The sequence below is a fragment of the Colius striatus genome, chromosome 1 (assembly GCF_028858725.1).
Source record: "Colius striatus isolate bColStr4 chromosome 1, bColStr4.1.hap1, whole genome shotgun sequence".
In the NCBI taxonomy this organism is placed as follows: domain Eukaryota; kingdom Metazoa; phylum Chordata; class Aves; order Coliiformes; family Coliidae; genus Colius; species Colius striatus.
Window position 1 is genome coordinate 77,436,365 of NC_084759.1, and position 25,687 is coordinate 77,462,051.

Below are 25,687 nucleotides of genomic sequence, written 5' to 3' on the forward strand. Positions count from 1 at the left end.
GCCATAATTATATAAATTGGAACTATATAAATTGGAATATAAATTGTAGAATTTCTGTTTAATAGAGTGTAATATTGAAGTATTCTACATTCAGTTTCACTTAGTGACTTAAGTTTTTCTTTAACTTGAAACACACAATTCACTTTAAGTAGTCCAGTTATTCTTTGTAAATTGGCCAGCTATTCAAGAAAATATAATTTTCCTGACTTTTAAGGTCAAAAGGAGGCATTCCATAACCATGATGACTTACTGACCATCAGACTCAGTAGCTTATTTTAGTTGTAGCACTTATTCTTCTCTGATTCTCAGGTATGGAAGTACAGAGAATTCCTGTTTTGTGTGTGAGTTGGCTTTGGTGTTTAATAGCTTCGGTGTTTAATAGCTTCAATGTTTAAGTTGCTTGACTGATTTCAGCTTTCTGTTTAAAGTATCTTTCTATTTTTTTCAGTATAAAAAATAATAATTTGGTTTATGGTATTTCCTTTTTTATACATTGTAGTCAAGCTGCTACTCAGTCTGTCAGTGAAGTAATTGACATTTATGCACATCATGTTTTTCAGGCACATTTAGGCCTTACCTTTAACATATTTTTAAAATTTCAGACCGTACCTCACTGCTGTTGGTAGTGTTTCTATAAAAAGTAAAGTATTGTTTTGCTTCAACTAACTGTTCTTTTGTTCACATTGAAGAATAATATTTGCTATTTCTTCCCCGACAAGTACATCATTGTTTGATGTGTTATTGTTATGTTATTTTCCAAAATGAGTTTCATAAATGCTCTGTTATTGTCTTGGAATGGTTGGCATTTCTAAGTTAACTGCTTTTTACTTCACTGTGTCTAAATATGTTTTAGTACCCTTTAAGTAAGGCCAGCTTCCAAACTAACAAATAGCAAGTGATCTGTGAGATATTGTCTTCATGATTTACTGCACTACTAGTCTCTATATGCAGACTCTCTAAGAATTCATCTGATTTTAATATGTATACCTCCTCTTATCCCATAGAAGTGCCTATTTCTTTCCACAGAGTAGAAGCCATGAGTGATAAACTTGATTAGTAAGTGCCTGTCATGTAGATGCCTCCACCTTTAATATGTGCTATTGCAGTATCTCCTCTGGTAATTGTAATAAAATTTATATAGGATGAAGCCCAATGCATAGGTAGTGTAGTGTGTTTACTCACTACCTTTTTTACTATAACTGCACTTATTAAAAATGAAACCTATTTTTTGTGTGGTTTCCTTTTATAAAACCCATTTTCTACAGTTTTGTATTCCTTTAATTCATATCTATATTTTATTTACATAGACTGAATTATCCTCATGTCTTCTGTCTCTGTCTTGGAATAAAAACAAGGCTAAGCAAACTATGTCAGTAATTCTTTCCATCTTCTGTATTCCATCTGCCACCACCGTTCATAGAATCATTTTGACTGGAGAGGAGCTTTAAGATAGAGCCTAACCTAAGACTGTCGAGCTCGCCACTAAATCATGTCCCTCAGCACGTCGTGTACAATGGCTTTTAAGTGTCTCCAGGAATGGTGACTCCACCACCTCCCTTGGCAGCCTGTGCCAGTGTTTAACAACCCTCTCAGGGAAAAAGTTCTTCCTAATCTCCAATCTAAACCACTCCTGGTGCAACTTTAGACTGTTTCTTCTTCTAAGTTTTGCACTTAATCCCAGAGTTGTTTTTCTTAATAATATGTCCAGACCCAATGATATATATTTTCTTAATGTAATAGAGGAAAAAACCCACAGAACCCAAGATATCTACAGTTTTGGATGCACCGGTTCAATCAGCCTTATTTCTCTTAGGTTCTCCAATACTTCTGAGTTCCATCTAAAAACAGTGAAGATGCTGTATTGCAGAGCTGCTAAATACAAAGTGTGGAATTGTTACTGTGTCTTGTTCAGTGTTGTAATGATTGTTTTGATGTGAGTTTTAATTGAATAGTTTTGCAGTGGAAGAATAACATCGGTGCTTTCTAATCTTCAAATATTTAAGTAGTAAGGTATGGATACACTGAGGTGTCTGGAGTTTTCAAAAATAACATATGGGCATATAACAAATACATGGGGAAGAAGACAGAAGTTTTGCTCATGCAAGTTTAATACATGATGTAGCTTCTGTAAAAACATTTTATTGAGTAGACTTCACAAATTCAGGGAATGAATGAAAGTTAAGCTTGGTCTGTAAATATATAAACTGTTGAAATAAGTCTCTTCATATTCTTTTGAAATACCTGCATGATTCTGTAACGTGTAACCTAGGTATCTAGTTAATCACTGTAACTGTCGTTTTTACTCAGATGAATTCTGTAGAACAAATTTCTAAAACAGAGGAAACTGACAAAACAGAGAGCAAACCAAAAAATGCAAAGAAAGCATTAACCACTTTTAAAGGACCATTATTACATATCAGGTAATAAACAAGTTTCTTTTTCATTTACAATGTACCTTGGACATGACTACTGAACTAGTTGTTTTGAAAAGTCAAACCACTTTTTCAGGCTGATAGAGGAAAACAAGTTCTAAACATGGTTTTAAGAATTATTTTTACAAAGCAGAAAGAATTTTTCTGGTTTTACGTGTCTTTAAGGAATCTTGGTGTCACCACTGTCACGCTTTTTGTACTGATTAGTAGGTGTTACATTTCATGGAACTGTAGAAGAATGTCATGGTTTCATTTATATTGAGAAACTGTCATTGGATTTAGTTCAGCCTGTGCTTAACTGTAGTGAGAGCAGTGGTTTGACACTGATTGCATTGGTTTAAGAAAAGAGTGCTTTAAGATAGCTTTCACTGTTAAATCTTTCTTGACTTCTTTTGACTTGAGATAGTGGAAATGCCTACACCAGTAGTTTGCAGCAATTAAACTTAATGGGCCCAATTTATTTTGTGAGGAGTGCTCCATAAATGACATACCTAAGAAGATTTCATCACCCAACATGCTTATGTCTTGAATTTAATATGCTTTTTATCATTAAACTAGAAAATAAATTAATTGGCCAATATGACTTTTTCTTTTCACTGCCTTGCAAGTTAAAATGCTTGTTTAGGAATTGATTTAGATGTTAACTTCTATTTTCACTTTCAGTTTGCTATTAGATGAATGAAGAAAATATCTAATTTATAGGTAATTCCTTAGATAATTTTTTAAGTGCTGTACTGAATTAGTTTTGGAATGAATTTGAATAATGATAGACTCATTAGCATAAAATATATTCTATATGTGTCAAATTTTCCTGGTTTTGAGATCAAAATTTTCTTTACAGTTCATTTGTGCTAAAACCTCCTCTGTATATAGACTTAGTTCCTTGAATGGCAGGATGAAGTCAGAATTTTGGGTTTTTTTAAAACCAAGTTTTAAAGTTTTCCATCCCTAGAAAAAAAGCAGCTGTGTTCTTCCGTCCTTTTTTTTTTTCAAAAAAAAAAGAAAACAAAAAAACAAACCCCCAATAAATTACGAACCCCCAAACAAACAGAAGCATACTCAAAACCCCAACACAAACTGTACCTTTCTTCTTGTAAAATATATTCTACCATTGGAATAGAAGTTTCAAAGTTCCCATAAATTATGTGAAAGAGTAATCTTAAGTCAACTATTGAGGTGCTAATGCTTGTAGTCGTGCTGTCATGGAAAATAAAATACTGGTGTTTCCATTATCATTGCTGTCTGATTTGTGTTGTTTTAATTAAGGTCCCAAGAGTGTGTGCATTTGTTACTCTTTATTAATACTTGAACTCTGGTAGCTGGAACTAGTTTTTGTTTCCCTGCACTCTTTATCTGAACTTAAACTTACTCAACTGATAGTATAGTGCCCCTTACAAGTAATCCCAAGTGTCTGTCTTGACTTTAAGATCTGCGAGCGTAACTAGGTGATGTCGTTGCTGATGTTAGCATTGCCCTGTTAAGGGGGCAGCCTTGAGCCTTGACTGAGGAGGTTAGGAACAAGAAGCTCTGGCACCAGCATGTTGCCAAGAACCAGCAGCCTTTCTGTGCCTCTTGAACTGCTGCTGCAGAAGACTCAGTGAGGCTCCCATAGACTCCCTGTGGGGTTACTCCTTACTTGTCTCACTGCTTAGTACTGCTTTTTGGTTTGAGTGTGTGATCAAAGCTGGGTACTTGCCCTCTTTTGCTTTTTATAGTTGTAGTCAGTAGTCATCCTATTCCTGGTTTAGGCCACTAGTGCATTTGCCTTGTATGCCCTACTGTGAAAGACTGGTCTTTATTGACCTTTTTCCTAAATATATAAATTTATTTAAGACAAAGAGCAGCAGTTTGCTTGCACTGGCTGGCAGAAGTGTAGCTGGTGTTAATGGTGTATTTTTTGACATGAGAATGTCTGGTACGAGCTGAAATGGTTAGACCACACACATCAGGGTGAAGAAAGTATCATTTCTGTAAAAAAAAATAAAAAACTTGTTTTCATTTAGAATGAAATATGCACCCCCAGTAATGACATACCACTCAATCCTGATGCTATAGAACTGGTTCATTTCGCAAATCACAGGTATACCGCAGTGCCCCTTCAGCCTCATGTTTTTTGCAGTAGCCACAGTTTGTGGAAATAAGGGGCCAGGCTATGGCAGTATTAAGAGAACTTGGGAGAGGAAAAAATAATCAAGGGGTACAGTTACTCTATTAATCTGTTTTAATTTTTAGATTCTTAATTGCTCCCTCACTCAGCACCCCTTTTTCTTTTTTTAGTGGGTTGTAATGCTTTGTAAAATGTAGGCACTCCCCTTACACACAGTCACCACTGGACTCTGCTTCTGGCATGGGAGTTTTTGCCTTAAAACACCAAGGATTTTTTTTTCTCTTAGCTGATACATTGGGGTTTAAGTGAGAAGAAAAAGAAGGGTTGGTACCATGAAAGGTGGTCTTTGGAGGAGGAGGTCAAACTAACATGAAATTGCTATTTTACAAGGGAGAATAAGAAAAAATGTAACACCTTTTTTGCAAAAGGCTTTCTGTCAAAAGAACATGTGGTTCTGTAGTTCTGCATAGTTTAGCAGTTCTTCTGATACTCGTGATGTGAAATACTGAAAGAAAATGGGTTTTGACTTGTTACTTGAGTTTCCTCAACTTGTATATGAGCATGCCCTACTTTCTGCCTAGTAGTGTTCATTTGAATGCTTATTCCAAAATGAGTTGTGTTAGTTTGATATGGTTTAAAAGATCTCATGCATGACTTTCCTAATTGCATAAGAGTATTAAAACTAGGCAATGACTTTATTTATGCATGTGTCACCAGACTATGTGAAGACTGACTCATAAGTACAAGTTAATTTAGCTGTAGTAGTTTAAATGATTGCCACGCATAGATATCTGCCTGATCCTTTTATGTGTGCACTGTACCCATTACAAGGACAGATGTATGAGGTGGAAATTACTGCCTGTCTGTGAAACGTTATACTCTAACATTAGCATAAATTAACATTAATGACGCTTTTCCTTAACATACCGCTTGAAGATGTTGAAGTGACTGTGTGTATCTGTTGGCTATTTCTGCTGTTGCAGATGGTCATGCTCTTCCAGATGAAAGAAATCAAGGGCAGTAATCAGCTGAGGCAGCTAGGTCTACTTGTGGTTATGAGTCAAGACTGAGCTTCACTGCAAAACTTAGTGTTTTGTTTTCACAGCTTTTTTAATGAAAAACTGTTTATAGTGATTGTAGCTCCAGGTTTGAGAGTGTTTTTGTTTTCCTGTAGGTGTGGTCAGTTTTTTCTATGATATGTTGTAAAAGTGATTTGAGAAAACTAATTATTTTAAAACTTCTTCTAGCCCAGCAGAAGAGCTGTATTTTGGATCCAAAGAAACTGGAGAGAAAAAATGTTTGATAGTTCTGACAAATGTCACTAAAAATATAGTGGCTTTTAAGGTAAGTGTTTCATGTGTGGTAAGGCCTACTTTACAGAATGTGTAACTTTTTCTTGTTTTGGATAAAGAGGAAGGAATACTATTAAACCCACTTTTCAGTCTAAATTTTTACTCGCTTGTGGTGTTTGAAGCAGATCAAGGAAATCTTTTGACTGAGTTTATCCCTCATGTGTACCACCCCAAAGGGGATGAGACAAATCTTTGGAACCCTGACTGAAAAAGATGTCTAGTGACGGTTAGTTCTTTAGGGAGAGTCTAATAGTTCCTGAAAAAGAAATTTTTTTGTTTTGAAAAGTTATATTTAAAGAGTTTTGTCCTTTTTAAATCGTGGCAGAGAACAAGTTAGTAATGCTCAAAAATAATGTAGCTCCAGCTACAAATGTGACCATTAAATGAGTGAATGTAGTTATGTTTGCTTCAGGAATACTGAGTTGACTTGCATTTTTACTTGATTTGGCACCATATCTTTTGTTTCCTCTGCACACACAACTAAGGCTTTTATACTTTCATATTAAAAGTTTTAACAGATAGTCTGTTTGATATTCTTGGCTCTTTCAAAGTACAAGAGAAGAAAATAGCATGCACGAGTAAAGAAGGAAGTGGTTGAGAGTAAAAACTGAAATGCCAATGTTTGATTGCTCCTAAAATAGGTAGTATAAAGACTGTATGTATTACCATGTTTTAGTATTTAAGATTTTAGGGATTTTACTTATTATGGAATGAGAGAGGTTATGAAACAGTCACAGTTTGTTCATGTGTTTAATACTTGTTTGTTTGGTGTTTCTCATCTATAGGTGAGAACAACTGCTCCTGAAAAATACAGAGTTAAACCCAGCAACAGCAGCTGTGAACCTGGCACGTCATTGGATATAATAGTCTCTCTTCATGGTGGTAAGTAATATCTTGAACACAGTTTTTAAGGAGTCTGGACAAGTCAAGACAGGCTGATGTTCTAGATACTAACCTTTGTATGTGTTTACTGGGATGTAATACTGACTGAAACTCATGTTTACTTGACTGTTGTATAAGAATGTTACTATTTATAAAAAAAATATGGATGTCAGCAACTGAATAACTGTTTGTATTGTTTTACTACTCCACTTAGGCTTAAGCAGCTGTTGTCTGCAGCCTGTTTTGTTTGTAAGAGGTCCTAGTGGCAGCTTTCTCACTTATCTCTTACAGTGGAAATTTATCTGCACTAAATCAATTTGCTAAATTGTTGCAAGGATGGATGAATTTGCTGGAGAGTGCATTCTGTACAAAATTCTGGTTTGTCCTTCAGTTGTTAAGATGAAACTAATCCTGTTGAAATGAAACTGTAGAATTTTGGGGAAACTGTAATCACAGTTGAGCTTAAGAGAGTATTTTCATTATTTTAATCTCTAATAAGTCAGTGTCCAATGTTCTGCAATAAACAAGCTCTCATTTTAAAACATTTTTGTTCAAAAATGATTCTTGTAATATTGTCATTTTATCTAAGCACACTTTTGTCCTTTTTTTGTTTTCTCTGAGGGCAGGTTTTGCAGCTTCTCTGCAGGACCGTTTCCTTATAATGGCAGCAGAAATGGACCAATCTTCCGGAGCGGGTGGACCAGAACTGACTCAGTTTTGGAAAGAAGTCCCTAGGACCAAAGTGATGGAACATAGGTGATCACCTGTTTTTCTTTTGACAGGGATTTCTTTGACCCATAGTCCTCTGAAAATCATGATTTTATAAAAAAAATCTGTAGAACTTATTACATGTTCATATGTGTGTTTTGGTGAAGCCATGTTGATTCCAACTTGAGAGTTGGGCAGAGAGGAACCTCATCAACAAGGCCAAGTGCAGAATCCTGCATCTGGGAAGGAACAACCCCATGCACCAGTACAGGCTGGGGGTTGACAGCAGCTCTGCAGAGAGAGACCTGGGAGTCCTGATTGATAATAAACTAAACATGACCCAGCAATGTGCCCTTGATGCATCCCAGGATGCCATTGGCCTTCTTGGCCACAAGAAGAGTGTGGCCAGCAGGTTGAGGGATGTTCTGCTTGCCCTCTCCTCTGCCCTTATGAGGCCTCGTCTGGAGTTGTGTCCAGTTCTGGGCTCCCCAGCTCAAGAGGGACAGGGAACTTCTGGAGAGAGTCCAGCACAGGGCCACCAAGATGATCAGGGGGCTGGAACATCTCTCATAAGGAAAAACTGTGAGACTTGGAGCTGTTTAGGCTGTAGGAGACTACGGGGGGGGGATCTAAATGGTGGATGTCAGGAGGTTGGGGCATCACATTTTTCTGTTGTATCTAGTAAAGAGGACAAGGGGTAATGGGAAAAAGCTGAAACACAAAAAGTTCCATTTAAATATAAGGCATAAGCTGCTCAGGGAGAGTGTGGAGGCTCCTTCTCTGGAGAGTTTCAAAACCCACCCAGTCTTGTTCCTGTGTGACCTGATTTAGGTGGACCTGCTTGAGCATGGGAGTTGGACTAGATGATCTCTAAAGGTCCCTTCCAACCCCTACCATTCTGTGATTCTGTGTTTTCCATATTTAATGGTAAAAAACACCCCTAAGAAAATATGTTCCCACATATGCTCTTTGAAATATACCTGCCACTCTACCATGCTTTCACATCTAGTTATATCACTGTACGTTTCTAGAAGTTCATTTTAGTTCTTCTAAGAGTCATAAAATGATAGTATTGAGATGCTCTTTCATCTTTAATAAAAGCTCCATAATTTGGCTGTATTTTTACTTTAGATTGTTTTTTATTTTGGGGATGAGGTGTGTTTTTTGTTGCTTTCTTTGATCTACCTTTACCCCTGACATGGCCAAAATGAACATAGAAAAAGTATTTTTGAAACTTGATGCCAAAATTTTGCTCTATCTTTGCTTCAAATGATTTTCACTTCCCTATTAAACAAAATCTACATCATGTGAATGACCTTAAGCTTCCTTGTAAAAATGTTGCAATTTTAAGACAGACCCTGAAACAATAGGGAGTGGTTATTTGATTACATTAAATTTATCACTTGCAAAATGTGCTGTGTGTGTACATTACTAATGAATACAAATCTAACCTTTACTTTTTATTAAGCTTATATTAAAAGTAGTGGAAAATATCATTATTTTCTCTTTAGTATTATATGTGCCAAGTACTTTATCTGAGGAATCTTCTTAGATTATATTACATATATTTATCCCTTTTTAAATTTTGTCTTGTTGGAGAAGTTTTAGCATGTATCATTCTTTGAAATAGAAAAATGGCAAAGCCTCAATTTAACCATTTCTTTAGCAGATTAATTTATTCCCACACTGAGTTAAATGTTATCAGAGGAGCCTCTGCTATGTCTTATAAATTCCACAGCATTCCACTACCTTCCATTCTGGCTTTAAATTCTGTTCCTTCATTTTCAACTGTGGAATGGATGGACTCAATGAAAAAAGTTGTTGCTAAGGTTAAAAAGGGAAAGAAAACATTTAGATTTTGTTTACTGTTGAATAAATTGTTACATCTCTGGTAGTATTTGACCAGTTCAGTGCATCTTGTGCTATGAATTTAAAATTATGAAAATACATTTTAATTGACCATGCAGGTAATTTTGATTATGCTTTCTATATCAAAAGCTGTTTCCACAATCTACCAATTACGTTTAAGCCATTTCAGACTATCATTTAGGAAATGAATTATAAGAGATGATAAAGTGCATATAATGACCATTAGATGGGCTGTTTACTCTTTTATTATACAAGGCTACATTAAATTTATGATTTTTGGTGCATATGTGGTTTTTCCCCTTTTCACAGACTCAGGTGTCATGTTGTGGAAAGTAATAAGCCTTCTTCTCTGACATTAAAAGAGAATGCATTTAATAATCCAGCAAAAACCAATGAAGATTTACATATACAGGTAAGAGTGTATTCCTTTATGCTGAATATTCAACAGAAATAGAAAATATAAGAGAGAAGAATTTACACTAAAAGTCTTTGGTACTTTGTAAATTGTGTTACTTGAAAAGCTCAGCGATTGAAAGTAACTAAATCAGCGATAGTAATTTAATTGTTGAATGGTAATGATTTTACTACTTTCAATGCAGTTTGCTCATGTCTCTCATGGAGATTACAGGTCTGGGGTATCAATGAGCCTTAGCGGTATCTTTTGCTTCCTATAGTGAGGATGTCACCTGCTTGATATGGGCAATATGGGGAATCCATAACTATCCATATCAGTTCCTTTAGTGGAATAGATGCCTGAAGTATGTAATGATAGAGAAGATATCACTAAGAGAAGCATTTTTTTCTTTTCTGCACTTACAGTTATCAGCTAAAAAGCTCTGAATTAACAAGTACTTTCATGCACAGTAATTCTGATTTAAGAAAACTATTTCTATTTTCAGCTAACTCGTTTACTACAAATTAATAAAAGACTTCAAGAGCAGATTGATCGCTGCCTCTGGTTCCAGCAGTTGTCAGTTGTTTTATCATTACTGTCGGTCACTGTTGTTGCCTTGTGCTTCTACCTGACGTATACCCAGGGAAGCTAAAAAGAGCTGCTGTGCACTAGATATGCTGCCTATCATGTTTGGTGGGAATGGAAGATATTGCAATGCTGCACTTGGATTCTGGAACTGCCAAAATGAGGTTTGTGAGCCCACAACAATGAATGATGACACAATTTACTTAAAAAAAGAAGAAATGAAGAAATGAATGACTAGCAAAGGAAATGACTGAAAGCTGACACTCTGAACAGGGCATAGGGAAGATGTTAGAGCTAGGGCCTGTTCTCACTGTACAGCTCAATGAATACTACTGAACTTGAAGGAGGAAACCAAATACAACATTATTTAAAGCAAGTTTAGGGTTTTTTCCACTATTCAACTACTTCAAACACAGTATTTAATTTATTTTCATCATATTCTTTCTTACATTCAGAATTACTCTTACTCTCATAGAAGGTACAAGCAGTCAGCCTAGTGTGCTCTAAAGGTTAATGTGTTCGTTCAGGAAAATTTACAGAGGTTATGTAGTACAGGCAGATTTGGTTTTAATATAATTATGTACAAGCATACATAAAGGAAGTTATTTGTTGTTAGTAATTATTTTGGTAGTTCAGGCTTGTGGATTTCATTGGTTAAATTCCTTATTTTTGTAGGCTTTTTTTCTGTATGCAAAGTTATTGTAAATATTCCCTACTAAATACACAGCCATATTGACCAGGAATACAAAACACTTGTTTGATTCCAAAGATACTGGTGAAATAATCACAATGAGACACAATTCCTATTCTTTTACATTTTTTCTGGAAACCAACTCAAAGGAGTGTGAGTTGACTTTTGATGATTTGTTATTGGTTCATAAAAAGACTAAGAAGTAGTCAACGTACAAACTTAACCTGAGAGGTGCAATATGCTTAAATTACAGGTGAATTTATGAAAAAAGTGAAGGAAGATGAAAAAAGGAAGATTAAATGTTGTTGAAGGCAACATAAAAATGTTAAATCTGCCATTTCTCAAACTGTTGAGGAAATGGTGTATGAAACTAATGAGAATTTATGCCCACGAGGATTCTTTGTATTCAGTGCTGTAAATATGTATATTAAAATTATAAACAGTTTGAAGGAGACTGATGGTATCTTTAATACATTTAAAACTTTCACTCTTGATGAGGTCTGAAAATTTAGAAGAATTTCTTTACTAGAATTAATTTTTGCCACAAATTGGCTTTGTAACAGATCATTTAGTTTGGTCTGTTTACTTCAATAGATGAGAGCATTGAGGAAAAATAAAGGTCGTGCCCAGCTTCAATCTCATTGCTTAAATATCTCACCAGAGTGGTTTAGATGTAGCATGATTTCTAGGAAATAGAAAAGAGCAGTTTAAAAAAAAAGCCATTGATAAACCGATTAACTAATAAAGCAGCAATGTGATCACTAAAGAAATTACCATGTAGAAAGGAAGTCTGTAGAACTGTATGGTGAATCTTTTGTCCTTTCTTAATTTATACAATATTTTACCATATCTACATTCTCTTGTTTTTTTTTCACTAATCGAATTTGTTCAGTTTGCATCTGTTCAGTGTTTTGTTTCCTTAGCTGGTCACTTATATCATTGACTGCTTATTATGAAGCTGTAACTTAGGTTGTTTTCATGTGCATGCAACTCAAATGCTTTGCTTCTGAGAAAATGGGTTGTTGTCCTGTTGAGACAGGTAACGAAGTGATTTGTAACCTTAAAAATAACCATGCTATTAAAATGCCAATTCCTTAATTTGAGTGAATAGCACTTTACCGTAAAATTGCCAGAAATATATTCTTAGAGTCTTTGCCAATATGAATATTTTAATGTTTTGGTGCTTTCATATATATTTGGTATTTTATTACTACATTGGTATTTTCTTTGTATGATGAATCAGATGGACATCTTTTCTATTTTAATATGTTTTAGAAAAATACAGTTACAAAATAAATATGAGGAAATATGTAGTCTTGAATGTTTAGTCTTTTAAAAATGTCTCCTGAGGTTTTGGTTCTCGGGTACTTAATGTGAAGGTGGAATTGATATGGTAATGACCCATAGTCTGTTGTATAATAGAAGTCATGCTGGTATGTGTCAGACAGATTTAAAATAGACAATCATGAATTCTTAGACTGAGTGTCCATGCATAATAACATAGCACATGATATTGGCATGTAAATGCTACCATGGCACAAATAATGTAAATCCACACAATGTGAATATCTTCTTCTCTGGAGGTCTTGAAAACCTGCCTGGATGTTTTCTTATCTGACCTGATCTAGGTGGACCTGCTTTGGTGGAGGGGTTGGACTAGATGATCTCTAAAGGTCCCATCCAGCCCCTACCGTTCTATGATTCTGTGATACCTTGGCAAAAAATAACTGTCATGTAAACATCACATGGTAAATGAAGAAATATATATAAGCACACAAAAAAACCCCTGCAAAGTAACAGTTTGTTTTCTTAAAATAGAAACTGACAGTGGTCTACTTTGTGTTTTTTCTTCTGTGAGAACTTCGTTTTTCTGTCATCACAAAACATGCAGTGATCCATTAGTATTTTCCCAATTTTCAGTTGTTGGCAATTTGAGGTTTTGTTGCTAACCATTGGAAGTGCAGATTTTATCCTGTCCATTTTATAAGGTTTTGTGTCTTAACACATCCAAGTTACAGAGTGCGCAGTAGTAACCTGATTTGGTACAATACCCAAAATTCAGAGAACAAAGAAGTGATTGTTTTTTCATGGTACATGAAACTCAGTTTATAAAACTGACTTTTCAAACAATTCACAAAATAGGATTTGATTACATGAACTAGCAAGATAAAAGCTTTAAATTTCCTTTCCCTCAGTGTAGTTTAACAGTCAATCTTGGTTTTTACAAACAATTAAGGGACAGCAATGACTGAAATTCTTCAAAATTAATATTTGTGTTACAAAAAAGCACATACACTTTTCCTAGCAAGCAATTTTTGGGCCCTATTCTTAAATACAGTTTCTACTTTGTTAATACGATATTAGATTCAAGACTTCATAGATAATTCTTTGTTCATCATCTCTTCTCTGCTTCCCAGACTCCTACTTTAGGACAGTTCAGAATCGTAGGAGTAGGTGGTGGTCCTGTGACACAGTTTACATTGGCATTGATGTTGTTCATCTGAAATTATTTACAGTAATTTAATGTTACAGTGTATTGGAATGCTGAAATAGGTATGAAAATAGTAGTTTATATGGGAGATATATTTTTTTTTGGTTATAATAATCACAGAAACCTTTGCTTAAGGACATGGTCATATTGGATTTTTTAAATTGGATGCAAAACCTAAACATCTTAAGGAAAAACCACTTTGGAGTAGGCTAATTCCAAAAAAAACCACCAATCTGTGATTTTTTTTTTAACATGTCAAATCTCCTTTTCTAGAAAAATAGACACAAGTATATTTTAGACATTTTGTTAGAGAGAGGGCCAGAAGGCTTTTTTAATTACCTTTCCATTTCATCAATTACTACCTGCCATAAATGATTTGTCCCTAATGTCTGCATTCAAGTTTGCTCAAACATTTGACCCTACTTCCAGATGTTAGTTTATAAGTCTCTTGTGGACTGTATGGAGTTCTGTAGAGAGCATTTTAACTCACTGCACTGTCTTGGGGATCCTCTTACTTTCTGTGTAGCTGGACTGGCAGCATAAAGGTATAAGTGCTGTTCTGTTGATAAAGGACAGTGCTTATTCTTTCCTTTTTCTATGGCCCTATTGTGAAAATGGACATTCAGTCAAAAAATGGAACAAGTTCTAAAATTGACCAGACAATGCAGTTCTGCAACACATATCACAGGTGGCTGTAAGAATTCACTGGTTTAGATCTTGTAACAGTTCCACAGTCTGTATTTACAGTATATGTACTAGTTTAGGAAAAGCTAATCGGTTCTAATTAGCCAGGAGGAGCAGGTTGAAGGAAGTTAAAGAAGACATTTTAAACTAGTTTCTGAAGTGTATGGCTTATTTTTTTCCTTGTTCCCTGTAAGGTGACACATAGGAATTATTGACTCAGACTATGAGAAATAGTGTGACCAGTAGGACCAGGAAATTGATTGACCCCTTTTACTCAGCACTGGTGACGCCACAGCTTGAGTACTGTGTTCAGTTCTGGGTCCCTCACTACAGTGTCATTGAGGTGCTGGAGCATGTCCAGAGACAGGCAATGAAGCTGGTGAAGGGTCTGGAGAACAAGTCTGATGAGGAGAGGCTGAGGGAGCTAGGAGTGTTTAGTCTGGAAAAGAGGCTGAGAGGAGACATTACCACTCCAACTACTTGAAGGTGAGTTGTAGTGAGGTGGGAGGGTTGATCTCTCAGGTAATGAATGATGGGACACAAGGAAATGAGCTCAAGGGGAGGTTTAGATTGGAGATTAGGAAGAACATTTTCACCCAGATCATTGGAACAGGCTGCCCAAGGAGGTGGTGGAGTCACCATCCCTAGAGATATTCAAAAGATGCATAGATGAGGTACTGAGAGATATCATAGAATGGTAGGGTTTGGAAGGGACCTTTAGAGATCATGTAGTGCAACCCCCTGCAGGTCCACCTAGGTCAGGTCACTCAGGAACATGTCCAGGCAAGTTTTGAAGACATCCAAGGAAGGAGACTCCACAACCCCCCTGGGCAGCCTGTGCCACTACTCTGTCATCCTCACAGTGAATAGTTTTTTTCTTATATTTAAATAGAACTTTTTGTGTTCCAGCTTCATCCCATTACCCCTTGTCCTGTTGCTAGCTACAATAGAAAAAAGGGATGTCCCAGCCTCCTGACACCCACCTTTTAGATATTTGTAAATACTGATAAGATTCCCCCTCAGTCTCCTTTTTTCTAGACTAAACAGCCCCAGTTCCCGCAGCCTTTCTTCATAAGGAAGATGCTCCAGTCCCGTGATCAACTTGGTGGCCCTGTGCTAGACTCTCTCCAGAAGTTCTCTGTTCCTCTTGATCTGAGAAGCCCAGAACTGAACACAGGACTCCAGATGAGGTCTCACCAGGGCAGAGTAGAGGGAAGAGAACCTCCCTCGACCTGCTGGCTACAGGTTTAGTTGAGTGATGGGCCTGGCAGTGAGAGGTTAGTGGTTGGACTTAGGTCTTTTCCAATTGTAAAGATTCTGTGACTCATTATTACAGCAGTTGCTACATTTACATTATGTATGTGTTAGCACAGGTAAATGATTATAGGTTGATGATGCAAATTAACTTTGTGTTTCAGCATGCCTTTTTCTTGGTCATTCTTCAGCATCAGCAGCTTTTGGCTGTATTTCTTGTAGCTAATGAGAAGTGTTAACCTGTTTTCAATTTGCTTTCAATTGTTTCAGCCCCACTTTTCAATTCAAACCTCTCTATACTGCTTACAATAGTCCATATAGACCCAACCTGAAAAATAAAGTGCAGAAAACGCACCTTTCCAGAAGTGTGGCAATGGTGGGGAGGTTTTCCTTTTGCGTAGAGGAGATGAATTAAGTTCCACGTGCCAGTCTTGGCCGAGACTGACTCTGGTAGTTCAACATCTGTGCAATTCCTGCTTTTCCTACTTCTGAGTTCAAGTACTGAAACCTCCAAATTGTATGGGCGAAGAGTAAGCAGCTTCACCAGATTTTTACTAGTAGATCTCTCGGCTCCTGGTTTACTTCATTCATGAGGGTGGCTTATCAGCATACCTACTCTTCGTGTGCTTTAAGTCACTTAAAAGCTGACAGAAGCAGTGGGCTAACAGCTGAAAAGCATCCAATTATTGCTGTGGGATTGCAGCTAATAGCACTTGTTATTTTAGATCACAGGAGGCAATCTGTTCTGATGTTACAGCTGAAGTAAGTAATGGAGTTCTTTAAGGACAAAAAAAGAATTTGATCAATTACCAGTCCAAAGTGTAACAGTAGCTGACCTAGAGGACTGCCATGTTCTTTGTTACTTCAGTTCAGAGTCTTTTGATCTGTTAATAGTACTTTGTTCTATTTTAATTCTCTTAATGTCAATTGGGCTATATTAGCACTGTATTGGAGCTCAATGAAATGTTGGAAAACCTGAATGTGGAAAAAAAAAAGGGTTGTAACATATGTTTATTTTTCATATTCTTTGGCCAGCAGCAGAATGCATTCATTGTTTTACTGTCACTTGATGGTTTCTTGCAAAATATTTTTGGAGGCTTTGCTCCTTGATGAAAGTATCTTGTTAGAGGGATGGTAAATGATGTGTTTTGTTCGTCATGGGTGGCCTATGAGAGATGCCGATTCTTGATGGTGATTGAGCTGGCAAGAAGCAGTGATTTCCTTGAAAGTATGAATAGAATTATTTTTCATTTTTCAAAAACATTGTTACTGTCAAAAGCATTAAGTTACTGTGCCTCTCTTTAGTCTTGGGCAGACCTTGCTCATGAAATAAATACATTTACATAAGCTTAACTGACTGAAGAGCAAAAGATCTGGCCTTTTAGAAATAACAGATTACACCTACCCGTGATGTTCCCGTATGTGTGCGTACACTCGGAAGTAGCCACACAATAAATGGCACTGCTGCTTTGTGAGAAAGCAAGAGCTAAAGATTCACCCCATGTCTCTGTTTAGTCCAGAAAGTCAGGAGAGCAAGGTGGGACAGTGCTGTGTAACTATACGCTTTTCTCACAGCAGGCTATCTAAGTGGGCCTCTAGTTTTTGGCCCAGGAGGGGAAGCAAAAGAGATCTTGATAGGTTTTGGTTCAGATCCATTGTGGATTCCTTAGATTTGTAAATAAATGGTTCAGACACAAGAACTCAAAGTCTCCAGTATCAGTCCCACCATGATCTTCATCCCATTTTACATTTATAGTGGAATCTAAATTAAGATATCCTTTGGGTAATGATGATGTAGTTTCACAAATCCTGTGTGCTGTTTAATTATTCAAAATTACCACTTTCTTGTGTTTCCTCAGCCCTGTATCTGTTAAAATCGTTGCCAGTTTCATTTTTGACAGCTTGGAGTTACGTCTGAACACCTGTTCTTCAAGCCCTAGGGAAAATGTCAGAAATTGGGAACATCATTTAAATAAATATAGATTACAACAGTAGTGTGCAAAAGAGTCATAAACAGAATTTATTAAGCTTTTCTTTTCTAGAATGCTACAACTGATAAATTGATGAAAGGAAAAGCGAATGTGGGCAAACACCACAGATGCTCCATTAATCTGGTACGGTGAACAGTTACAGATTGCTGCAGTGAACAGTTACAGATTGCTGCTTACCTTACTGGCATGTGAATTACTATAATCCCCATGCCCCCAAGTGGATTTTCCTGTATAAAAATAGCATTTAACATATCATCTTTTTTCTTGTATTTTTTTTTTAATTCAAACTTGCATTTGGTAGTGGGAGGATGTCGGTCCCCTGCTCTCCCCTCATCTGTGCAGACAGTTATGCCCGTATGGAGGGTTATCAGGTTGGTCAAGCATGATTTCCCCTTGATGAATCTGTGTTAAGTTCTCCTGATAACCATGAATGAAACCTGTCGCTCTTTGTTTTGCTCAGTGTGCTTCAAAAATGTGTGAGAGGAGGATGTTGGGTCACTCAGAGTTGAATACCTTCCCTGTGATAGTACTATATGTTTTTTTCTCTGATATTGGGTGAATTTATGGAGATATCTCAAGTGAAACATTATTCTGTTTCCTATTTGTTATCACTTCCAGCAGCACAGTGGTCATTCTACATCCTTGCAATTGTATGTTCTCGGCTGGGTTTCTGGAAAGTCTTCCAACCTCATCCACTCTGATCTGTGCTTTGTTTTTTGTTGCTGCAGCTGTTTCTCAGCTTGGGGTAGTGGTTGCCTCACCCATACACACTGTTTTTCCCCAGACCAGAACATGGGGACGACTGATATCCAAGCAGTCAACAAAACTAAACAGAGCAAAGTTCAGTGTTTCAAACAGTTACCTGTGGCAGTCTGCCAGGCCAATGTCATGTTGGCCATCTTGTAGTTTGTATAATTATTGTAAGTCCATCAGCTCTAGTCCTAATTGTGCAAGCACTGCTCCAGCTGACTGTTGGCTTTGACAGTGGATCTGCAGACTGGGACTAAACTATGAAATGTAAATTTGAACATCTGTGAAATGGGAAAAAAAAACAGTTTCTGATATAGTAACAATGACTGATGAGCATGTGCTAAGCCAAGAAATGTTTCCTTCTTTTAGTAAAATAACGTCAATATTCAAACGGATATCTTCCAGACCTTGGGAGAAAAGGAGGCCCAAAACACATTCAGAGCAGCTTTGTCTGAAGTTTGCAGTCTGTAGCCAACATGGAGTTACAAATTCTCTGGTTTGAAACCAGTCAGCTTTCACCACTGCCTCAAAGGGCACAGTCTGCTCAGCCCTCAGAGTGTCCAATCCACCCTCTTGCACAGCCTGCAGAGCTATGACCACTGGATCAAATAGTTCCCTAAACACATAATTGAATAAAAATGGATTAAAATATCTATGATGGGTCATAATCTTGCTTTCACTCGCGTGGTTTCAGCATGTTTTGTAAAATTTGTATTTTTTTTAAAGAAAAAGCACAGACAAGAGATGGAGTAACCTGTTGATACTGGTTTGCCTTACTGCTGTTTATAGTGGTAGCCTCTGAGAGCAGCAGTGCATGTGCCACAGGAGTCTTCTACGCTGCAGAAGGGGAAAAGCATGAAGGGAGTGAAACAGGAACCAGAGAATTCTGGGGAGAGGAATGAAACCACACAGCTGTGGGACACAGCTGACTTGCACAAGTAGGGCACAAGAGTGATGGGCACCTTCTTTTGTTTGCTGTGTGCCAGTGTAAAGTAGCTTTACTGTCCTGGAGCAAATGAAACACCTTTCAGGAAACAGTAGTTGCAAAATAAACCCACACTGAAAATAGAAGTAGAAATTGCTTTGGAAGACAAATTGAAAACTACTTTGAACCGTGCTGTGAAAATATTGTCTTGAGTAGCAAAGACATTTGGAAGCCATCTCTATGCAGTGATGCACATGGGAATGCCCTTGCAGGTAAACTTGGTGTCTCTCAAAGCTAAGCACATGTTAGGGGTTTTCAACCATGTTCATAAAGGCAAGAATCTTTCTTGTCAAACTCTGGGACGGTGGGCAGGACACTTGGCTTATGCTGCTCTGAAAACACAGCCTGGCTTAAGCTACTCTTGCATTGGTCTGGAAATGCAATGGTGCTTCAAAGATAATTCTGTCATACCAGCAAAAAAAACCCCCAAAAAAGGTCTTTATATATATAACACTGGACAATTTTTAGGTTGAATATGGAATTGATCCTCAAGAAAGGTAAAAGGAGAGACAGAAGAATATTTAGTGACAAAATTGAAGGTTTTGTCAGCATTTCCCTGACAGCAGCTGAGAGACTGACTAGATAGAAAACCTATTTGTAGAGGACAACAATTTTGGTTGCAATGTATCAACTAAGGAAAAATAGGTCATACAAAACCTAAGTACTCCAAATGGAGTTGATGCCAGGAGCCTTCTACATATCTCAGGTAAGCAGAAAACATTTGTAACTAGCAGTAATTACCAAAGCTGGTTGTGCCTATACTGATGCTGTTCACATCCAGCTACTGCTGTGAATGGGAGTTTTCAGTTTTAAAACAAATGAAAATAAAGTACAAAAAAGCCTCACTTATTGAAAAGATACATGCCTGAAACTGATGCCCTTCTTAAGTAAAGATTTTGGTACCAAAACATAGTTTTAACTGTCATCTTTGAACTGGTGACTAAAAGTGTAAGCAAATGTTATTTCAAGATTTTATTCTATATTAAAATATTAGATGAAATATTTTTCACTTAAAGGTTGTTGAGTAAAATCTCTAAACGGGTGTATTTCTCCTCCATGAAATGCAGAGAGTTCTACAACATGAAAATGACTTGCAAACTTTCTGTCTAGAGACAGACCTCTTCAGGGCAGGGGATCTGTATCTTTGAGGCCAGGTCTATATTGTGCTATTACTTGTGATAGGATTTCCTTCCAGAACGTATCTGAAATCTCGTAGCATACTGTGCCAGAAGCTGTGGGAGAAATTGATAGACAATTCACAATATAGTTTGCTACATAGTGCTAGAGGATAATGGAGTCAAAACATTGTGTTAGAGAAAAGTATTTGATTGGTGTAAGTCGGTGTGCTGCTAGGATTTAACTCTGACGGGCCCTGGGTAAAGGTGATATCACAGGAGTTTTAGAAGAGTAGAAAACACTTTTAGGTTACTGAATGTAGAGAACTTTAAATTGTCTAGCAGCTAGAGCAAAAATAATAAGCAATTGTATTACACGTCTCTCAGTCAAAGGACACTTGTGATGCTGAAGCAAAAGGTTGGCAAACATGCTGCAGGCTGCCAAGGAGGCTGGGCAAATGGCATCGGGTGCATCTTTGATGGTTGCATCTGTAACCTAAGAGGCAGAAGGCAGTGTGGAACAAGGAGCTCAGCAGAAACCAGTCAGAGCTTTGCCTGCTATCTTTTTGTCTGATAGCTCTGTGTCAGACTTACTTAAATTGTACTGTAACTGCTAGTTAGGATAATCTTCAAACATCAAGAGTGATCTAATGTATCAGCTTAAAACTACAAGGCTGAGGTTACAAGGAACTGATTTACCCTGCCTCGGTAAGCTGGTGCCTATTGGAAGAAGGGAGAGGTTCCAGACCATTGTGTTGAACCGAACATTGTTGCTGTAGTGAAAAGCAGCGATTTCCCCAAATGCATGCTGAAATGAGTCTGAACTGTCCTATCAGATCTACTTTGCAACCTGATTATATAGGAAAAAGAAACAACCAAAAAGCTCAAGTCTTAACAAAGAAAACAAAAAAAAGATAGGATTGAGCTCTACCAGTATTGTATCTAAGAGCCTTATATGTAAATACTGCATATAATAGTAATTTTACTATCATAAAATAAAATATTTTGGCAGTTGCTGAAGTTTTCAAGTAGAGAAGTAGAACCTACCAGTTTTAGTGCTCCTCAGCTCCCCTTCCCACAAGCCTGGTAAATGACTGGAAATACACTTGCATGTACACTAATAATATAATGACATTGAGTGGTCTGCTAGCACAAATCAGAGATTTCTTGTCTATGGATATGCACTATTCATAATTTGTAATGATTATGATACTGCTGAGTGCAGACCTGCTTATTCTTCAGTGTGAGACTGAAAACTGGTATGATGGAAGAGCTGTTGGGTTCCCCATTGTTCCACACTCTGCCCGCAGGCTCTGAGTGTTTGAAGAATGGAGAAAATCTCTCGAAAGATATAGCAGCTAGTAATATTTGTTTGAGCTAAATTAGACAGATGGGATTTGCACAGATGGGGTACCCAGCATCATTAGCAAAAGTGACTCAGTTGCTTTACTGGAAATGTGTTAAACCCAAAACTGAGTAGTACTCTTGCAATATCCACCAGGAGACTCTACCAAGCAAGTGAGATTCACAAATATTTTAAATACTGCACTCTGCTGTATCAACAAAGTCTGCATGAAGGAATTTAATTTTAAGGAGATGTGTAAAAATGACAAGCCAGGAAGGAGAGTGCTCTTCCACAGCGCTTGTTGACTGTCAAAAAAGCCCTCGGAAAGTCTGGAAACTAGAAAAAGCAGTGCTAAAGTTTCTGATGGAGGGCGAACGTGCTGAAGGCTGCAAGCTGCTTGAAGATGAAGAGCGGGTAAGCAAGCTGGCTTTCATCACAGATACTTGGTTTATTTCCTGTTTGAACACAGTAAGAATCTCCAGGGGAAAGATTGCTTTTTCCTGTGCTATGTAAAGTACTTTCTTCTCTTGTGAAAACTCGTTGACTCCTACATAGCAATATAAACAGCTTTCTTTTTTTCAATAGGTAATGACAGGAGGCAAAAACTGTAGGAAATGAAACTTCTCTCTGAAACTCACATAGATCCAAGCCTGAGGACTGTGAGGCAGAAAAGAACAGTTTCTGTTCACCACCTCAGCGGTGGATGCTGACAAATGCACAGTTTCAGGATGGAGGGAGCACTTGTCTGACTAGGTGTGGCCGTCCCTGAGAGCTTGGGTTGCAATGCCAGGACTGAGAGTGTGCAGGTTTTACCTTACCAGCAAAGTCACTGATATTTGATCTATGGGGACCAAGGCCCATGCCCTTCTCCAGAGGGCCTGCACTTCCCCTAGCCTTTCTGTGCATCTGCTCAGAGTGCAGACTAGTAATTCCCTAGTGCAGGAGCTGGAGAAATCAATACTTAAGGATTGAGCCGGTCATGGTAAAGGGCTTAAGTGTACCTACATGGGGATACTGAGGTGCAGGAATGTGTCTGCAAACAAGCAAGAAAGAATAAATGCCCTATGTGAGGGCTGCACACGGTCAGAGCGTGGGCCCTGCTGGCTGTTTTGCTGTGGGGATGAGCAAGATGCGTATCCAAGGTGGCAGACCATTCCCCTCTATTCTCCCTGGAGGGGCAGTGCAGAAAATACAGGGATAATGGAGATCCCACTTCCTTCCTCGTGCTCTGTGTTGTGACAGCCCAGTTCCAGTTTTTTGGAACACAATATGTCCTTAGCCATAGGCTCCTTTCTTCCTGCAAGATGATTTTGAGGATTTCTGAAATAACTGTTCAGTTTATAAGAAACCTCATGAGGTTCAACAAGGACAAGTGCAGAGTTCTGCAGCTCCAGAGGAACAACTCCATGCAACAGGCTGGGAATTGAACCGCTGGAGAGCAGCTCTGCAGAGAAAGACCTGGGAGTGCTGGTTGACGATAAGCTAACCATGAGCCAACAATGTGCCCTCGTGGCCAAGAAGGCCAATGGCATCCTGGGATGCATCAAGAAGAGTGTGGACAGCTGGTCAAGGGAGGTTCTTCTCCCTCTCTACTCTGCCCTGGTGAGGCCTCATCTGGAGCACTGTGTCCAGTTCTATGCTCCTCTATGATCCTATGATTCTATGATAAACCAATGTCTCCCCAAGCAGGGCTTCATTGGTACTTCATTACTGACTTGTCTGGAACCATGACAAGAGCTCAGAAATGTATGTCACCAGCTTCAACAGGTTTCTGTTGTGTCTATGTGCAGTGTTTCCTCAGGAGCCTGTACTGAGACTGGTAGGAACAGGTCTCATCTGTGTTTAAACTGTAAAAGGGTTGCAGTGATGTTAGGGGATCCAATGATGCCAGAGCTTCTGAAGACAGTTGTGATTCTCCACTCATAACATGCTTATGCCTGCAGTTGAATCTTTATATTACATGGCCCGGTGTTTCAGGGGAAGCAAGGAACATTTGAGCACAAGGGAGAGAAATAGCACTAGCAGGACAGCTTTAGTAATGATACAAGTTCAAAGTCAGTGAGATGGGGAGATTATGTGAAAATACTTTCTCTTCAAAGGATGAGATAGTGGACAGCGTGGGGAGAAGAAATTATGCCAGGAGCATTAGCCAAGAAGTCCAGCCCAGGGAGTGCTGGAAAAAAAATGACCAAGAAGAAAAATGACCCAGGGAAATTACAGAGCAGGGCTGGTTAGGGATTGGATGTAATGACTGACCTTCTGTTGAGATTCGCAGTTGCTGCTAGTATTACTGTTGGTGTGGCAGGAAAACTTGGTGCCATCAGCTGAAAAACATACACTATTGAATTAGTATCTGTTTTTGAAATAGTGATTTTTCTCTGAACTTCAGCTGCCAGATGGATTTTTTACATCAGCCAGACAGCAGCTGCAAATGTGCTGGGAATCCCTCCTGTTTGTCAGACCTCATCAGAGCAGCAGCCCCCAGCCTGCCAGGTCCTCACATCACCACCAACTGCTGACTTGTCCTTCCTTCAGGCAGTGATGGGGACCTGCAATCCTGATTCTCAGTGCATGTCTCCCAGACCTCATCAGCACCACTGTAGTGGTTTTGCCTGAGCCAGGTTAGGTAGCAGGGGTGGCTTCTTTAAACAAAGATCTACTGGAAGATTCCGCTGTAACTGATAGGGTCATTGCCAGACAACTCTGAGATGGACCTGCCACTGACCAAATCCATGTGTGATGGATTTGTGTGGAGATAATTTTGCTCAATAACAGGGGGAGGTGGCTACAATGCTGGTCCCAGTAAGCAGTTCTTGAAACATCTCCCAGCTCTAAGTTTTAGACCCAAATTCAGCCTAGCCAGGCCAATCTGGTGCCTCTACCATCATTATTTAGGAAGGAAAATTTGTGATGCTTAGGAGGAGGTGGAAGAGTAGGGCAAGATGGAGGTGACCACACAGACCTTGTAGTCAGAGGAGAAAAAAAGGAGCAGTGCCAGACCAGAGACTCCCCTGTAGCCTGTAGTGAGAATGCAGGCTGTGCCCCTGCAGCCCATGGAGGGCAATGCCAGGAGTTAGAGTTGCCAGAAGCTCCAGGAAGACTCCATTCTAGAGGAGGTGTGCATTGTGCCAGAAGAAGTGATTGTTGCAGACTGACCCAGAGGAAGCAGAGAGGAGCTGCAGCCTTCAGGATGAACACACATTGGAGTGCCCTATGCAGGGCTGCCCAGCCTGTGAGGGACTCCACACAGGGGCAGGGAGGGCCAGCAAGGAGCCTACCTGTGTTGAGGAGAGACAAGCAGCAGAAATCATTGGGGAAATGATTGACTGAAATCCCCATTCCTTGCACCCCTGAGCCATTCAAGGGAGGAAGAGATAAAGACACCAGGATCAGGCATCTGAGCCCGGGAAGATGGAAGGGGTGGGGAGAAGGGGATTTTAAAGAGGCTAGTTGTACTTTTCATCATTGTCCTACTTTGTATTGCTTTCAGTTAGATTTTTCTCTTTGTTATGGTTCTGATTGGTGGCAGATTAAATTAAGGTTTTCTTCCCTGAGTAGTCATGTCTGCTTTGCCTAGGACCATAAGTGGCAAGTGAGCCCTCTCTGTCCTTGGCGGGGTTCCAAAAGCCCTTAGTACTTATGGCTGATCATGATCCCTTCATCCTAGATAGACTTAATCCAGGACACCAAGCCAATTAGCGATTAAGGTAACGCATTTGCGATTAACATAATTGAGAAGGGGAAGAAGTTATTGTGCAGATGCTAAAAGTGTAGCAGAAGAAGGTCAATGGAGAAGAAGGGGAGGAGTTGCCCAGGCACTGGAATAGAGTTTTCCCTCGTGACCTGTAGTGAAGACCATAATGAGGCAGGTTGTTCCCCTGCAGTCCATAGAGGCACCTTCTTCTCCCCCTCTACTCTACCCTGATAAAGCCTCATCTGGAGTCCTGTGTCCAGTTCTGGGCTCCCTAGCTCAAGGGGGACAGAACTTCTGGAGACAGTCCAGTGCTGGGCCACCAAGATAATCAGGGGACTGGAACATCTTTCGTATGAGG

The 25,687-nt window shown here is 38.6% G+C and overlaps 1 protein-coding gene across 4 annotated transcripts in view; it reads left to right on the forward strand.

The window, feature by feature from the left end:
* Positions 1 to 22,024, forward strand: part of MOSPD2 (motile sperm domain containing 2) — a 44,627-nt gene extending 22,603 nt beyond the window's left edge. The window contains exons 10-16 of one of the 4 annotated variants that reach the window (XR_009819005.1): positions 2,308 to 2,420; positions 5,787 to 5,883; positions 6,677 to 6,773; positions 7,400 to 7,529; positions 9,660 to 9,762; positions 10,250 to 10,493; positions 21,792 to 22,024. Coding sequence is in view for 1 of the 4 variants with exons in the window: in XM_061998968.1 (XP_061854952.1) it covers positions 2,308 to 2,420; positions 5,787 to 5,883; positions 6,677 to 6,773; positions 7,400 to 7,529; positions 9,660 to 9,762; positions 10,250 to 10,396 (687 nt within the window). In the remaining 3 variants the exon portion in view is untranslated. Of the gene's footprint in view, positions 1 to 2,307; positions 2,421 to 5,786; positions 5,884 to 6,676; positions 6,774 to 7,399; positions 7,530 to 9,659; positions 9,763 to 10,249; positions 12,334 to 15,233; positions 16,637 to 18,559; positions 18,869 to 21,791 lie in introns of those variants that run through there. The other 3 variants (XR_009819006.1, XR_009819002.1, XM_061998968.1) reach the window with 3 other exon arrangements.
* The last annotated feature ends 3,663 nt before the right edge of the window (positions 22,025 to 25,687 follow it).